We start from the raw sequence: 18,765 nt of genomic DNA, 5'->3' as shown, positions 1-18,765 counted from the left end.
GTTCATATTTCTATTTTCTACAATGTTGAAAAGACTCAGCAGGTTAGGCAACATTAGTTGACAGAACTAGAGTTAATATTTCAGATTTAAGACTCAACTGAAATGTTAACTATTTTTTCTATTTCCACAGATAATGCCTGATCTGCTGAATGTTTTCATTTTGAAAAAACATTTACATGTAGGCATTCAGACTTCTGAAAGTGTGTTGCAAACCAATGAAATCTGTTTCTTGAAGGCATTGACATTACTTGCTGAATGGTTCAAGGACCGGTAATCAACACAATAGTATGACCTTTAGCCACAATTTTCCTTTATTGTAAATTAACATACATCTTTATATTTTAAATACAACAGATTTGTAATATACAGGGCACTTTTGAGACACTTACATTGCTTGAATACAAATCAATGAACAGAAAGTGAATCCCACATGAAAGCAACAGATTAACTCTGCATGCTGTCTCCACACCAAGATAGAGATTTAAGAAATGGACAAACCCTCTATCCCTAGTTCGCACAATTCACTGAGAGACACAGCTTCCTCTTCTGCCAACAGTTCCTCCATATTGAATAAATGGCAGACACACTAAGAAACAAGAGATGCCACCAGCTAATTCATCCACCATATTCACACATACCATGTCGCTATCATAATGCTGCTGCATCTAACAACTCAGTTGAACTGAACTTCAAGGCCCCCTAAGGAGAGATTGACATCTTATGGTTTAGACTCTACCTCCACATACATGATCTAGGGATTTAGTATTTCAAGCAACAACTTCTACTTTGCAGTGACAAAGTATAATCCATGAATAAAGAATGTAATTTATATCTGGTGCACTATTTGCTAAATGCAGTACATAGCAGAAATTGTGAATTGTGAACACTATTTAATAACTAGTCCAATGTAAACATTCAGAATGCATATTAAACCTTTCATTATAAATATCTAAACAGGGCTGTTGGATTGCACTATGAGTGAGGAATCATTAGGTGATGGCATTATTGAACAATACTCAAAAGCTCAAATCATTAAGAATGTAACAAATGAGAAGTTAAGGTTTTTTTTCTGCAAAACAATGAAATGATTCCTTGGTGGTTTTATGATTTCCCACACGTGCACAATTTGCATACAAAAGTGCATATTTCACATCCCTGCGTATGTTTAAAAAAAAAAGCCACAATAGGTCCACAATTCATCAACCTTGTGTTGTTATCCCTGGTATATTCAGGCATTACAATCAGGTTTCCCACTATTCATTCTTCAATCGCCTGTTTCAGGTTGTTATAAATGCAGTACCCGTCTCCAGATTCCTTGCAAATGGTCTTCACTTTGGCTTGAGGCTTCGTGGCAGAGCAGGGAGTTAGAGACGTGCGTGCTGCAGATTTAAAGTAAAAGCTCAGCGATGACAAAAATCAATTAAAAAAAATATATGTTTGGGACAAGGTTGTGAGATGTGGTTTAGCCCTGTGGATGCAGTGCAACAATTTGACGTCAGTACAAGGACTGCCAGCAGAAATCACTCAGGGAAGATGCTCTTCAATTCCAAACAGCTCCTTGACCAGTCTTTCACCAAACTGTACCCTAGTGTAGCGTCTGACCAGATATGCCTCAGACATCTTGTACAAGATGTATGCATTATTGACAGCTACGCTGAGGACAAACCAGAACACTTGCTGCCAGGTCTTGTTAGGTTTATGGGATATAAAGTATCTATGGAAGAGAACAAACAATTATTAGGTTCCATTTCAAAACACAGATATAAAAAGACAAGGAGGCACAAGGAACTGCAGATGCTGGAATCTTGAGCATACATCGTGCAACTCTGGTGTAACCTAGGAGATCAGGTAGCATCTGTGGAGGGACATTGAGTCTGAAGAAGGATCTTGACCCGAAACATCATCTATCCCTTCTCTCCACAGATGCTGACTTACCTGCTGAGTAACTCCAGAACTTTTTGTTTTGCTTTGTAAAAAGACAACCCCAGTGGGTGAACAGCAATTGATTGCATTAACAATACAGTCAGTAACAGGTATAACATAATAGGCAAGGGGTTTTGCAGTAAGTTACATTAATTTGGGATGCATTGCCTGAAAGAGTACTGGCAACAAATTTACTAGTAACTTTCAAAAGGCGAGTGGCTAAATTCCTGAAAATCGTAAGACTATGGGGTCAGGGCAGGAACTTGACATGAATGGGAGAGGTCTTTCACAGCCATGATCTCAGAGCTTCATCCAAAAGGAAGTTTTCACATCCATATTTTCCAAACGGGCAGGAAATATGGAGTACAAAAAAGGCAATTTTAAAAAAAGCAAGTTTTCTCAATGCACAGCAAACGATAAACACTGGAATTCATAGGTTTTCAATGGAATTGGGGGGAAGAAGCAAAGATTGTGGAATCCTTGAGGTTTTAAAGATTGAAAATACATTAACAAATTTTAAAACATCATGAATGCTAGCTGTCCAGGATTGGGTGGCTTACATTTTACCGATTGTGAACAGCAAGGGGAAACTTTTCTTCAGAAATGTGAGCCATTGCTCCACATCATAGCAGCATGCCATGGTTGAAGAGTCAGGCCAATGATAAGCATACCATCAGCTTAATATCCTCTTGCAATGTTAGCGAGTTTTACCATTCCTATAGTCCACCCAGTGCTTGTAATAGCTGTCCACTCTTGAAGAGTGAAAGTAGACTGCTTTACTGATTATAGATTGAACTTTATGCTTGTATTGTAATGCTTAAAGATATTTACAGATTAAGTATGCAGACAAAATTAATTTTAACAGATAAGTGTGAGCTCATTCTTTGAAGGATACATCAGGATTTCCTAATTACACAGCATGAAAAAGGAACGCCCAATCGTGTTAACATTGCAACACCTTCCTTTCATGAATATAGAGATGTCTGCCAAAATTGGGAGAGGTTTTGCATCGACTTTTCAACACACCCTGACAATTATACCTCATCAGGCAACATCCATCAATCATCACGAGGCACCTCGTGATGTTCCACTCCAACCCACAAATAACGCAGAGACACCAGTGACAGGAGCAGAACGTTGCATTGAGGAATATACACTGGGTGGGGACTTTTCATCTCTAGGTGTGGTCAGTAGGAGAACGAAACATAGAAAATAGGTGCAGGAATAGGCCATTTGCCCCTTCGAGCCAGCACCACCATTCAATGTGATCATGGCTGATTATCTAAAATCAGTACCCCATTCCTGTTTTCTCCCCATATCCCTTGATTTCGTTAGACCCAAGAGCTATATCTAACTCTCTCGAAAACATCAAGTGAATTGGACTCCACTGCCTACTGTGGACAGAGAATTCCACAGATTCACAACTCTGGGTGAAAAGTTTTTCCTCATCTTAGTCCTAAATGACCTACCCTTTATTCTTAAACTGTGACCCCTGGTTCTGGACTCCCCCAACATCGGGAACATTTTTCATGCACCTACTGTCTGAACTGGCTAGGACTGGAAAACACAGCTGTCAGATTGGATCTTCAACAGACAGAGTGAACCAGACAAAAAAAGTAAACCTACACGGCCTCACCAGTTACCTAATGCAAATACATTAACTATAACCGTTCTGGGAGTGTAGCTGCTTCCCTGCTTTTGTGGTGACCAAGTTCTGGCTTCCCATCAAGGGTAACTATTCCAGGTAGACTCAGGAAGATAACTAGTTGTTTTGAAGTTAATCAACTCAGTCAAATATCACTGAGTTTGTTAAGGCAATGCACTAGGCCTAACCATTCTCATCAATGGTGAAGGGAAGGTCATTAGGTTATAAGTAAGAATGCTCACCAATTAATTACTGTTGAAGACCATGACAACAGTCAGGCTTGGGCAGATATGAGGCAAGTAAAATACCTTTCCAGTGGCATTCAGAAGGCAATATCACCACTATCATCAACATCCCAAAGAGTTATTATTGAGAAGCAACTTACAAGCAAATACATAAATGCATGATTACAAATAATTAGACTGGACAATCTAACATTGCTGTGTGTTAAGGGAGTCTCAACAGATTTTGAATTTTACGTAGAATACACTCACGTTACAGCTATTAGAGTAATGGAAATGCTTTGAAAAGGAATTCACAAATCATTACCAACAAATTTAAGATGGGGAATGACAAATTATTCTTATGGAATTAGCACGAGAAAAAATCTAAATAAATAAACTAAAAAAAACTAATATTGTCAATTATTGTCAAGAGTTTGCATTACTGAAAATTGTGATTTGAACAATTTTGAAATGCAGGTATACTGTACGCAGTTATAGACAGAGACAATCAATGTACTCACTTGCTGTACTTATCATCATACTTGCAGATATACCCAAGATGTGCAGCAAATGCCTCTACTGCTAATGGACAGCAAATTTCTCCACTTTTCCTTCTAATTATGACTCCTGTGGGACCAGAATGTTGAGATGAAATACTAAGAAAGTGCTTGGAATTATTCTATGCAATTGTAATGAGCTTGAAAGTCAAGGATACAAGTTTTGACCTTTAATCAGAAAAATTACATTATCAAATTGCAGCACATTATCAAAAACCCCATACATTTGGCAAAGTGGACTTTTTGCATGTATTTTATTTGAAATTCATCACTAGTTGCAGAAAGCATCCTTTCACCAAGAGGGCATCATCTTAATCTAACAAGCAAAGAAGTAAACAAAAGATCATCGGGACAGGCAGTTTCTCTGGAGAGAAGGAATGGGTGACGTTTCGGGTCGAGACCCTTCTTCACCCTGTCTAAAGGGTCTCGATCCGAAACGTCACCCATTCCTTCTCTCCAGAGATGCTGCCTGACCCGCTGAGTTACTCCAGCATTTTGTGTCCCTCAATGACCAATCTAATATGGAGCCAAAATCCAATAGCAGCTAATCAGGGATCTCTCATACTTTGTTGTTCCGTAAGAATGCACAAATGCTCTTTGCTATAATATGACTTGCTCCAGCCCTGCAAACTGACTAGATCTTTGCATTCGCCAGTTTTCATTTGCTCTAACCTTGAGCAAGCAAGTCTTAAGGTATTTGAGCCCTAATTACTGGAAATGCTTCCCTAAACATTGTTTTCTCTTTCAGCTTAAAAATGTTAATTAAAACCTTTCTCACTGATTAAGGTTTTGGTTTATCTGTCTCAGTATAAAATTCCTGACAGTTTTTGTGAAGCATCTTGCAATACTTAATCATGTTAAAGGTGTTATGTAAACAAAAGGGGTTAATTGTGCTGACAAGGGTTGGATTTTACACAGCCCCAACAAACTGAACATCTGGTGGCAGTAAACAAAGTTTGAGGCAAAATGACAGCATAAGTTAACAACCGTGCAAAAACATAACGTGGAGAGTAAACCTCAGTGTCAAGGCAGTCTGGTTATGTATTGAAAAGACAGATTACTGACAATGTAGACCAAAAGGTTGCAAGGGCATCAGCAGCTAGATGTTGCCCTTCCATATGCATGGAATATGAATGGAATGGCATCAAGTGATCTGCAATACTAACAACTAGATTATATTGACTGCTCCAGCTGTTTTTTTCAACGAGTTTACTTCTCTGTAACCAGCACTAGAGGTAGCCCTTGGAGTCACAATTGAGGGAACAAACTCCAGCCGCAACAAGGCACCCAAAAGCAAATTGTGCAAAAAAATGATTTAGTTTGAATATTCCTAATTTTAACAGTATGATTGCTTTAAGAGTACTTGCCTTCTTTAAATGGAGAATATGCATTGGTGAGGAAGTAGAATTGTCCTTTGTTGGACCAGCTGATTAATGACATGTTTTTTTTCATTCTCACTCTGTAATGACCCCGAACATGTGGAGGCTCAGGGTTAACCAGCATTGACTGTGGCAATCCTGTGCAGTCACTCTTCCTGGTGCTCAGGAGTCCACAGCAATAAATCCCTAAAAGCACAGGACAGAAATAATCCGAATGCGAGCTCTATGACCCATTCCGTAAATGGATCAGTTCTTATAGATACCGACCAGACCAAGGTTCAAACTGCCACAATAATATTGTGCAGCTTTTGGTATATACAAAACAGCAAGAAACATGGACAAAGGATAGCCGAAGTGTGAACATTGAACGAGAGAAGTTGGTGGAGCAATGTAATAGTGCCTGCAATTTCAAGGGAATATCATTGATTACCTAGGCCATGGCTTCAAGTGTAAATCTTGGAAATGCTGACAGTTAGTTAAACCACACCCAAGGGCCAAACCAGCTATCAAAATTATCAAAACATGTGGTGTGGAAAACAACTGGCTCAGAAACTGTCTGAAAGAATCACTAATGTTCACATCACGGAGATCAAATCAACATGACAAAACTTAATGCTGCGTGGGTAGTGGGGAAAGACAGTGGTAAAACAGGATGGGATTTTTTGTTTAATCAATTCTTAGACTCATGCTTGAAATTTCTTTACACACAAAAAAATTGTTATGCAGTTTAAAATCAGTTTAACCTTGAGTCAAACGATAATGATCCATACTTGTGCATCTTAATGTCTTTTAGGAAATTCATACTTGACTTTGAGAGGTTTTGATTCCCCCAGAATCCTATCATCAGGAAAAAATCTCCCATGTGTTGTTGACAGCAGAACAGCACACAAAACATGTCCAGGATGAGCTTCAATCGCATTGATTCCCATTTCCTCATAAACCAAGCTTCAAACACCCATTCTCCCAAACCATGCTTTTTTAAGGGGCAACAATCAAATTGCATTCTTTATCCTCAGCCAGTTCTATGACCTTCAACAACCTCAAACACAATGTCTATCTGGATCGCATAGCCCTTGGAGATCATGCTTACGGTGAGTCTTAGCTTCTGTTTCAAGGGGCTTTCTAAGGTGTTGTGCTGATCTCTGCCACATATCAGTTTGCTGTTTACTGCTGCGTTAGGGAGGTCACCCTAACTTCACATTCACTCGAGGAGAAAATAATTAATTTTTCTTACCCCTATAGCATAGGCAGAGCAAAATTGTCCTGCAAAGACTTCCCCAAAGTGAGGCAATTATTGACAGGACGCTATGGCATTACTTCCTGGCAATCACAGCCTGGGAGTACCCGCATACAGCCCAGGAGAGTCTTCGTAGCTCTCCTGCAAAAATAACATGGCTTATCTTGATGCCATTCTTCATTTGCCTGTTCAGTTTCTTCTGATCCTTGGGGACATTCTCCCACCCACACCACACCCCAACCCACCACCACCCTCAACTCCACAGCATCCATTAAATTAACAGTTTCCTGTAGACAGAAGAGTGCCACTTGCACTGTGGTATTCGTTTCCAAGGACTGGCTACCAAGTTGTTATCCAGGATGGATTTTTAAAATTTAATCAATTCATTGACCCGTAGCGTTTGAAACATCTGTCAAAGCAGGGCATTACACAGGGAAACAGACAATACTACTGTGTAAGCTTGCAAATGAAGATTTCAACCTTTATAGGATTTTCATAAACAATATTGGGAAAGCGATAATGCAATTTCAATACCATTAAAAAATTAGACCAGTTTTTAGGTGTTCGCATTGAGTGATTCTTTGTAAAAAAAATGTTGCACAGCAACACGTTGTTCATTCTGAAGAAGGGTCCTGACCCAAAATGTCATATATCCTTTCCCTTCACAGATGCTGCCTGACCTGCTGAGTTACTCCAGTACTTTGTGTATTGTTCAATCAGAGCAGTCTATGAGACATAGACTCAATACTATGTCAGTACTTAAGATCATTCTCTGCAAGATTTACCATAATTTTCCACTATTTCCACACGCTTACACATCTTCCCTTTACATATTTTGTTGCAGCTATCACAAGCACTGTCTTGATAAATATTTCATTTCAGAATTCTTATTTATATTCCCTTAATATTAAAATATTATATTAAAACTTAAGCATGAAACATTAAATGAAAATCCCCTTTCAGTGATTCCATTAATATATACATTTAGCAAAGAATAGATTTAAAGTCTTTAATTTTTTTTTCAAGATACCTTACTTTGCAATACTGAACTAACCTCAATAATTCACAATTTTACCACAAACCTTTTTTCTCAAACTCTTCAAAAAGATTTAAACTAGTAATGCTGGGGCCGGTGTATATGATGTAGTTCTTCCCTGTCAAACTCTGACAAAGGCTTCTTGCCACAAGACTGTGTAGCTGTGGCCTATTCTTCAAAGTATCCAGCCCATCTGAGGTTGTTCCTTCTTTCAAATGAATGTAAATCTAAAAGAAAATAGGAGAGAAGATGAAAAAAACATTCAACACGGTTCATGAGCATCCTTAAGATAACATTGCAACAAGCAATTTCACTGGAGGATGCACAAACACAACACCCAACACATACACATAACCACATAAACACACACACTTTCTCTGCCTCCTCTTTCAAGATAAATTTAAGTTCCTTCACGGTTATTGTTTGCTTTCCATACAGGTGATTAAAAAAAATGTGGGGGATTTTTCAGAGAAAGGAGAGGCTTTGGAGAGGGTGCAGAGGAGGTTTACTAGAATGTTGCCTGGATTGGAGGGGTTCATGTGCAAGGATAGGTTGGATAGACTTGGATTGTTCTCTCTGGAACATCGGAGGTTGAGGGAGACTTGATAGAGGTATATAAAAATATGAGAAGCATAGATAGGGTAGACCGACAGAGCCTTATCCCCCCAGAGTGTAAATGTCCAACCTAGAGGGCATGGTTATATGGCGAGAGGGAGAAAATTTAATGGAGATGTGCAGGGCAAGTTTTTTTCCCCCCCACACAAAGAGTAGTGGGGGCCTTGAACTCAATGCCAGGGGTGGTGGTGAAGGTAGATACAATAGTTGCATTTAAGAGGCTTTTAGGTAGGCACATGGAAGTGTAGGGAATAGAGGGATATGGATCATGTAGAGGCAGATGAGATCAGTTTAACGTGGCATCATATTTAACACAAACATTGTGGGCCGATGGGCCAGTTCCTGCGCTGCACTGTTCTATGTTCATACTTAATCGCAGAGGAATAAAGTATATTTATTTTTTTAAATGGTCTCCATTTTCTTTCACTATCGATCCCGTGGAAGGAATTACCTCACGTGTGCTGCAAGCAGACCATCCATTTATTCCGAAAATGGGAACCATGGGTTGAACTGGTATTTAACTTCAACACACAGAGTTGGCCCAGTAAAATAAGGAGCTGGTTTGTTTTTCCCAGAAATTCTGCTCCTGGAAAGATGTGAGACTGGTGCCAGAAATAACATTCAAAAGAACATTTGGGAAACAACTGGATGTGGCACTGGAAATATTGAAGGGGTGCAGAGTGGGAAATTAAAGAGCAGAATGCTTCTTGACATTACAGACAAAGTGTTATTAGCCAGAGGAGTCAGAGTTGAGGTGATTGGCAAAATAACCAGAGGGGCTTTAAAAGGTGAATTTTTCATTCAACTACTGTTTCCGATTTGAATGAAAGTGCAAACTCACTGAAAAGTGCACTGGAAGTAGATTTAAAGAAAAAAAGAACTGGATACATTTCAAAGGGGGACCATTTATAAAGGCCAGGCGATACTGTCTTTGTGGAGCGGAAATTGGGGTGTTGGGAAGTGTAGGAACAAGCAAGACTCAAGGCAACCATCTTTTTGAAATGATCCTATGGCCACTGTGATTGTACGCTATATATTTAAAATAAAAGGTTCAAGAGAAAACAAATATACATATGGGTCGAGATTAACAAGGCAAGATTCTCCCATCTTGTAAATTGTTTAATACAGCCACAGATATGGCCTGCCATATTAACCTACACCATAAAAAGCTATGGAAATTGGCATTACAGCTTCCAAAACAGAAGTGCAGATTTAGGTGCAGTAACAAACCCTGATGAAAAAATGCTCATGTAGCCCAAGGAGTCACCGAGTGGCCAAATAATTCTGTAATGGGATCATATAAAGTGTACGTTTATCCCAGACAAGTTCCTGAACAAAGGAGCTAGATTCACTGTGCTGGGAACTGTCACCCTGCCTCTCTCTGTTTGGACCCCAAGTCGTATTTAATTATAAAGTTAATCATTGAGAATAAATAGTAGCCAAGAAGCATGAGTAACATACAATCACTACACTTACAATAATCAATTCACACAGAGGATTGCACTGTCAACGTGCTTATCCTATATTTTACAAATTATACTGACATTAAAAGAAGTAGGTTGCCTCCAGCTCAGAACAATTAGTGGTGATAATTGCACTATTACTTTATTGAAATAAACAAAGATTTGAGGTTCAAGGTTTTAGCAAGGTTTAGCAGCAAGAATAAACCTGTAATTTTTCATAGAATTTAAAAGCATTCAGTTACCTTAAAAATGACTTTTTACAAAAATTCAAATGCACAGTATAGAGAACAAAGTTAACCTAGTTTTCTATTTGTCAGTGTTTGAGCCACTTCTGATCTCAGCATAAACAGGTGATGCAGTTTTGGGCAGAGGGAACACAATGAAAATTGCAGATGCAGTTTAGTTGAAAATACATTCTGGATAATTAGTTGCTGAAAACCTAAAATACTTATTTGTGCTATAATATCCAGCTCCAGAAGCAGCAAACATTTTCAAAAACAAACCTGGCAGATGTAGCCTGTTGATGCACACTGTCGCACCCAGAAACTAAACTTGCGCTTTTTCCTTTTACGTAATTCTCTGTCTGTACACGTGGCAATGAAGAGCGGATCTTCATCGATTAGTGGCTCGTGAAGTACCTGACAGACAAAGATATAAACGCATAGATCAATGAAGAGTTAACATTTCCTACAAATACAAATCAATATAGTTTTAAAATAAAATGATTTAACCTTACAGTTTATTAAATCACAATATATAGGTAATCTATGAATTAGGAATTCCAGTTAATCTGAATGTATTGACCCTACCTCACACAATCAGTAATTACATGGCAAATATTCTATCCAGAAGCAATTTAGTTTATGGTATATGCTGCTTACAACGTGGTCATACATATATTAGGGAAACTAAACTCAATTAGGAGCCCATTTTGAAGGATACTTCTATGTAGCTTGCAAGCAGGACCACAAGCAGCCAGCTGCCTGTCACTTTAATTCCCTGTTCCAATCTACCTTTCTGTCCACAAATTCCTGTACTGGTCCAATAAAACTCAATGTCAGCTCAATGTCTCATCTGGGCATATCATTACCCTCTGGACTTAGGAATGTATTTGACAATTCCTGATAATCAGTTCTTGCATTTCAGGTTCATACCTTCCATTAATTAAAAAAGTATTTTGATTTTGTTTATACCGCCTTCAAATTTATTGCTATTCACCGTTCCCTTTTTCATCCAGCACTACCACTCCGCATGTCTTTGACTCACTTCCATCTTCCACTGTCATCGTCCTTTCCTCATGCTCCCTTTTCCCCTTCCCTCGACATCCTGACTTCCCGCTTACAACAGGGTTCTGTTCCTGAGAACTGTTCAGAACCCAAACAGTTTGCATGTTGGAAATGTGGCCGAGAACTAATTTCCCACTCAGCAGCAGACACTGGTCTTCCGAACACTCGACCATACATATGGGCAGTTTGGAAGTTGGGCCTTCGGAACCCGGGAGGACCTGTACTCATTTTCTGTCTTCCTATTTCCTACCTCTAATGAAAGGTCTAATGGAGTTTAATACAGATAAGTATGAGGTGTTGCATTTTGGGAAGTTTAACTAGGACAGGACCTAAACAGGGCTCTGGGGATTGTTGTAGACCAGAGGGGTCTAGGACTGCAGGTACATAGTTCCTTGAAAGTGGTGTGATAGTGGCATCATAGGTTGGTCAAGGCGGCTTTCGGCACAATGGCCTTCATCAGTCAGAGTATTGAGTATACACGTTGGAGGTTATGTTACAGTTGTACAAGACATTGGTGAAGCCATATTTAGAGTATTGTGTTCAGTTTTGGTCACCCTGTTATAGGAAAGATGTTGTTAAGCTAGAGAGAGTGCAGAGAACATTTACAAGGATGTTGGCAAGACTCGTGGGCCTGAGCTATAGGGAGAGGTTGAGCAGGCCAGGACTTCATTCCTCTCAGGAGGATGAGAGGCAAACTTATAGAGGTGTATAAAAGCACGAGATAAATAAATAGGGTAAATGCACAGACACTTTTACCCAGAGTAGGGGAAATCAAGAACCATAGGACATAGGTTTAAGGTGAGAGGGGAAAGATTTAATAGGAAATTGAGGGGCAACTTTTATTTTACACAAAAGGTGGTAGGTATATGGAACGAGTTGCTGGAGGAAGTAGTTGAGGCAGGTACTATCACAACGTTTTAAAAACATTTGGACAGGTACATGGATAGGATCGATTTAGAAGTATATGGGCCAAACGCAGGCAGGTGGGACGAGTGTAGGTGGTTGGTCTGCATGGGCAAGTTGGGCCATAGGGCCCGTTTCTATGCTGTCTTAATGATCATCCCAAAACTCTGTTTGCCTCTTCACAGACACTTGCTGATCTGCTTAGTATCTCCAGCATTTTCTGAAATTCAGCTGAAAAACACCAACCTTTTCCGAGTACCGAAATTAGCTGGTTTGTACATATGAAGCAGTTCTGTGCAAAGATAAACCTCCCATTCGGTTATCTGCACACCCATTGCCTTTTCTGCAAGAGCTCGTTCCAAAATTGGCCACCTTCAATTCTGTTGCTGATGTTGTCAAAGCAATGTCAGCTAGCATTGCTGGTTTATAAATGTTGTAATTTAAAATGATGACAAGGTAGTTAAAATTGCAGATATTGAGAATACCAAGTTAGGTTGAAGCAAACGGGAGCCATTTTTACAGAGATTCACCCCAATAATGTTAATTATGCTTATATTCATTGAGCAACATCTAGTTGGTGAACTTAGTTGCCTTGTCCTCCAAACCATGAAACAAACCATGATAGTCACCACAAAATTGATGAGGCAATCCTTGACACCAAGAGCTGAGATGGGCAGAGTAGGTTTTAGACATGGTTCTTCACCTGTACTAATTGGAGTTTGAAAGAGATAATGAAGTCTCATGATGTCCCTAACAGATGCCTGGCAGGTTTTTCCTTTTTAGATATTATTAACCATTATTTTAAAAAAAATTGAAATCAAAGAACTCATGGAGAATGGGGTCAGTTCAAGAAAGTGTCGCTGAAGTAGAAAATTAACTGCACATTCCACACAAAGGGCTGAATAGTGGTTTTAATTGCATACCATTTTTAATGTGACAGATGCCTAAAGGCTCTTCAGAGGAGCAGTAATAACATTTGACTCTGTGCCATTTAGGAGACATTAACACAGCTAAACCAAAGCTTGTTCAAAGAGGAAGGTTTTTAAATGTATTTTAAGGGAAGAGAGGGGTTGGCCAGTGAGAGGATTAGGGAGGGAATTAAAAACAGGCTCTTGATAGTTGAATGCATGGCTGTTATAGGCTTCCAGTTACTGGAATGTAATTAAATATTTGGCATTTACTTCTGATTTTAGGGATATGTGGTCTATTATCGAGGGCGACTGGTAATTGAACTCAAGAGAATATTTAGCGCATTTGAGTTTAAACAGAATGTTCAATTCAGCTTTGCACTTCTATGAACAGAAGTAAAAATGCACAAGAAAGTACCCATGCAATACTGACAGTGAATAATGAAACTAATTCAAACATTTATTTGCCTTTGTTGATTGCACACCAATCTGAGACAGATGATTGTGTATTTAAGCCCATTATTAAAAAAGCAATTTGGTACTGTGTTAAGCTCTCAGCCTAAAATACTGCCTTATCTTTGCAATGAAAACATAACATTTTGACCTTATTTCTCTGCTTAGAGGGATGTAATCGATTCAATAGAACATCTGGAAAGAAATGTAATCCGCCTTCAGAGGATATCAAAACCCATTTTATCATTTAAAAAAAAATGCTATGCACAAAATGGTTGTTAACAGAACACAGGCTCCATTTTAGAGCTGGAAGACACAAGGTACTGTTCAATAAGTACTTTCAGTCACATAGTACCTTTAGTGTAGCAAGAAAACTAGACTCTTATGAGAGCTATAAAAATTATTAATGTGTAGGAAGGAACTGCAAATACTGGTTTAAACTGTCGATAGACAAAATGCTGGAATAACTCAGCCAGACAGGCAGCATCTCTGGATAGAAAGAATGGGTGAAGTTTCGGGTCGTGACCCTTCTTCAGACTTTTCTTCAGAAAAATTACTTGCGAGAAAGAATGCTTAAGACCTCTTTTCAAGCTTTTGTTTTAAGATTTGGAGTCAAGATTTGGATCAAACCTTTAACTCTGTAAGATGGAAGGCTGCAAGAGAACAAGGCAAAACACCAATGCTACTTTTAATGACTGAGCTGCGTTTAAATATGGGTTGAGTGTGCCACAGGCATTTATTCTGTAATGAATCTATCGGCTCTCGCATCCAACTGCTCCAACACCTCAGTATTCAGATAATCAATGTTAGTTATATCACTTAAAATGAAGGGTATTCGTTAAGTGTCGATTAAGTAATTTACCTGGCAATTGTACAGAAGAATTTTCATATACATTACACATCTCGGAATGTTCCATCAGTCACCTGCCCAGTCCCAGAAGCTGCATAATTCCCTCATCAATGACATCAGTTTTTCCCAATACAAGTAAACAAAAACAAAATAATGCAGATGCTGGATATCCAAAATAAAAGCAGAAAATTTTGTCAAAACGTCAGTGAGAAACTGGTGCCTCTCACCAGTTCATTTACTTTATGGCATTCATGCAAATTTCAGCGAGGGGCACATTTCAATAAATAGTATGTCAAATTTAATGTTGATACATTTTAATCCCATTTTAGATATAGCCATTTATTACATAGATTTTCATGCATTTCATGTAGCTTGTAACATTTGCTTTGAAAATGAGTGTCTGAGATATCATGGATTGTTTTCTCTAGAATGCCGGAGGTTGAGGGTAGACCTGACAGAAGTTTATAAAATTATGAGAGTCATAGATAGGGTAGACAGTTAAAACCTTTTTCCAAGGGTGGAAATGTCAAAGACTAGAGGGCATAGTTTTAAGCCTGAGGGGGCAGGGTTTAACGAGATGTACACAGAGAGTAAGCACAAGGAACTGCAGATGCTGGTTTACAAAAAAAGACACAAACTGCTGGAGTAACTCAGCAAGTCAGACTGAAGAAGGGTCCTGTCCTGAAACATCACCTATCCATGTTCTCCAGAGACAATGCTGGACCGGCTGAGTTACTCCAGCATATTGTGTACACAGAGAATGGTGGGTGCCTGGATGCATTGCAAGGGTGGTGGTGGAGGCAGATACGAGAGTGGCAATGAAGAGGCTTTTAGATAGGTACATGGATATACTGGGAATCGAGGGGAATGGAGGATCATATCTAGGCAGATGAGATATTTATCTTAGCATTATGTTTAGCACACAAATTGTGGGGTGAGGACCTGTTCCTGTGTGTACTTTTCTATGTAAAGCACAGAAATGCATCCTTCGTCCAACCGTATCCACAGGGACCTTGTTCATCTACACTCATCTCATTTGCCAGCATTAGGACCATGTCTTTTTAAAGCCTTGCCTAGTTAAATGTCTAACTAAATGCCTCCTAAATACAGTAATTGTATGTGATTCCCCATCTCGTAGGATAGATGTTGCCAAAACCCGAGGGCCTGAGTTATAAGGAGAGACTGAATAGACTGGTGCAGGTTCCCCTAGAGTGAAGGAGGCCGAGCGAGGAGTGATCTTAGAGGTTTGTAAAATCATGAGGAACAGAGATAAGGTGGATGGTCACATTTCTTTTCCCAGTCCAGGGGAATCAAAAATTAGATAGCACAAATTCAAGATGGGAGTGGAATTTTTCCCCACAGAATCTGGTAGGCATATGGAGCAACGCGCCAGAAGAAGTGGTTAAGGTGTGTATATGCAGTGTTTAAACAAAATTTGGACAGGTTGAGAGGGACATGTGCCAAATAAAAGGCAAATGTTACTAACACATCAAACAGATCATAACCCATCTGTGCTTGGTATGAATGTAGGTAGAGAATGAAAAATGTAAATAAAGACAGCCAGATCATCAAGGGGGAGATTTGTCAAGCCTCATTTACTCACCAATAACCAACTTATGCTCTTTTGGGTTTTTAGGTCGCAAGGCTCCAGGCAACCTCAGCCACACATGGAGTTTCCTAGATAATGATTACTGACAATGATTACTTCTGACATCAACAATGAACCTCAAATAAAATGGAAATCAGAGAACTAAGTCTGGCAGAGAGGATCATATCTTGCACAAAAGTAGATGACTGCAGCTGTTGAAGGTCAATTATTTCAGCACCAAGAGATTGCAGAGCTTTGGCCCTGCCATCTATAGCTACATTATCAACAATATTGTCTCCATCATAAGATCAAAGATGATGTTTGCTACCAGCTGAAGTATTTATTCAATTTGCCCACAAATTGCAAGGCCTGAATAAGCAGATCAGTAACAAACAACAAAGAGAGATTTACTTGGGGATAAAATAAAACCCAAGTGAATCCAACCCATCAGTGGCCGACCTGAACCCAAACGAAGCCCAAGAATGTTAATTTCTACTAGTAAAGAGTGCACCTGTTGAGCCCAAACCTCGTAGGGTTCCCATTGTGACGTGGGGAAATCGTGTTTTTTCTTTAAAATAAATGGTTTAAAATTTAAAAAAAATTAATCTCAATGAATAGCGCATCTTTTCTTTAAAATAAATGGTGTTTTTTTTGCATTGGTCTAGCACCCTCCCCTCCCCCACCTCCCACTCCCCCCCACTCACCTACTCCAACTCTCCTTATCCCCCCTCCTCCCCTCACCCACTCCATCCCCCCTCAACCCCCCCTCCCCCACTTCATCCCCCCTCAACCCCCCTTATCCTCCCCTCATCCCCCCCCCCCCCCGCCCCGCCCTTTGCACCATCGCAAAGTCGAAATATTGTAAGTCGAAGCATCGTAAGTCGGGAAGCATCTGTATTAGATCACGTGGCTGGAAGCAAGCTGCGGCTCGCTACGGTTTGCACCATCGCTAAGTCGAAGCATCGTCAGTCGGGGCATCGTCAGTCGAGGCATCGTCAGTCGGAGATCAACACGCCCCAACTGCGCAGGCACGGAACCGTTGGGTTCCCATTGTGACGTCGAACATGGCTGACGGGGAGGGCAGGTGGAAAAGGGATTTATTAAAGTTTTAAAAAGTGATTTTTATAGTTTAAAAAGTTTAAAACTTTTAAAATATAAGAACCATTTGAACCGCAGGACAATGGTGAGTAAGGTGGTGCTAAAATTGTTGCGCTATCATGTACCGCTTTGGCTGTATTTTGGGCACGTACTTAAATGCATGCATATACATATATATATATATAGGCATAGAGGTGCTGGGCAATGAATATCGGCAATATCTAACTAGCTTCTTTGATATTCAATGGCAGTAGAAGAATCAAACTTCCCATCATCAACAACTTTGGAGATGGTGATGGGGAAATGGGACAGCAGTAGTGGGGTTTACCATTGACCAGAAACTGTACAAATAAAGCAGTTACATGGGAAGATTACGGAATGTGTATTCTTCGGCAAGCGATTCTCCACGTTTTCCCAAATTCTCTGCAGTATAAATCAGGAGCGCAAGGTATAACAAGGTGTAAATCAGGAGCGCAAGGTATAACAAGGTATAAATCAGGAGTGCAAGGTATAACAAGGTATAAATCAGGAGTGCAAGAAAATATTTTCTACTTTCCTGGATGAAAGCAACTTCCACATTCAAAGCTCATAATCTCGAAGCAACATTTTCCTTGTTAGAACCCATTCCACCATCTTAAATAACCATTGCCTCCAGCCCAACCACAGTAGGTCTCACCTATAAAATGCTGCAATTCTTCAATTACTTCCTAAATCAATAACTTGTACTACAGAGAATGGCATGGTCGGCAGGCTCAGGGAACACCATTACCTGTAATTTCCCATCCAAATCATACTGTCTTGATGTACAAATATATTGCTGATCCTTCAACAGTAGATTAAAATCCTGTATCTTCCTAATTCACAGAACAGGTCCTCTCCAGATTGCAGTAGGGCTCCATCTCTGATAACTGTTCATACCTAAAGTGTTTGCAAATTGGAAATGCAGCCAAGAACAAAATTTCCGCACAGCAAAAAATTCCTGCAGCCCTACAGCAGCCACCAAATCCATCCCGCTGGACTCCCAACTGCTCGCTTGTGTGTAGAGGCTATACATAAGTCAGGTGTTCATAAGATAGGGAGGACCTTTACGATGACGTTACCTTAACCATAGAGACTACACCAGTTCAAAGCAGTAATTTATCATTGCTTTCCAAGGGCAAAAAGGGATATACAATAAATATTCGGCTTTCCAAAGACAGCCACATCACATCAACGCAATGAAAGGGAAAGACCACTTAAGACTACGAAGAATAATCGACAATGCTTTTTGAAACTTATTCTCTACCACAGATAAAAATATTAAATACCATATTATAAAATGGAAATACAGCATCTGTTCACTGCAAGTACTATCTGAATCACCATGTGATGATTCAGTTCTAAGTGAACAAACAATGCTGCAGGGGATCCTTAGCAAAATAATTGCATTTTGGTGGCACAGGTTCGATGGGTGGAGAGTCTCCTGCACAATTTAAATATATGATGACAGAAACACTAATTGATAATTAGTATTTTTGAAAAGTCAGCAAAATAAATAGAAGGCGTGTTAATTAGTATCACGGAGAAATTAAAGAACAGTTGTGTTTCTTTCTTTCCCACT

General features: G+C 39.5%; 1 protein-coding gene across 1 annotated transcript in view; it reads right to left on the bottom strand.

The window, feature by feature from the left end:
• Window positions 1-299: 299 nt before the first annotated feature.
• pgbd5 (piggyBac transposable element derived 5) overlaps window positions 300-18,765 on the bottom strand; it is a 42,753-nt gene continuing 24,287 nt past the window's right edge. The window contains exons 3-7 of the mRNA XM_078399055.1: window positions 10,583-10,717; window positions 8,048-8,228; window positions 5,717-5,914; window positions 4,314-4,419; window positions 300-1,714 (exon numbers count right to left, since the gene is read on the bottom strand). Of these exons, the coding sequence (XP_078255181.1) occupies window positions 1,525-1,714; window positions 4,314-4,419; window positions 5,717-5,914; window positions 8,048-8,228; window positions 10,583-10,717 (810 nt within the window). The 3' untranslated portion in view covers window positions 300-1,524. The remainder of the gene's footprint in view (window positions 1,715-4,313; window positions 4,420-5,716; window positions 5,915-8,047; window positions 8,229-10,582; window positions 10,718-18,765) is intronic.

The sequence above is a fragment of the Rhinoraja longicauda genome, chromosome 5 (assembly GCF_053455715.1).
Source record: "Rhinoraja longicauda isolate Sanriku21f chromosome 5, sRhiLon1.1, whole genome shotgun sequence".
Classification (NCBI taxonomy): domain Eukaryota; kingdom Metazoa; phylum Chordata; class Chondrichthyes; order Rajiformes; family Arhynchobatidae; genus Rhinoraja; species Rhinoraja longicauda.
Note: the sequence above shows the minus strand (reverse complement) of the source record. Positions and strands in the feature narration are given on the sequence as shown.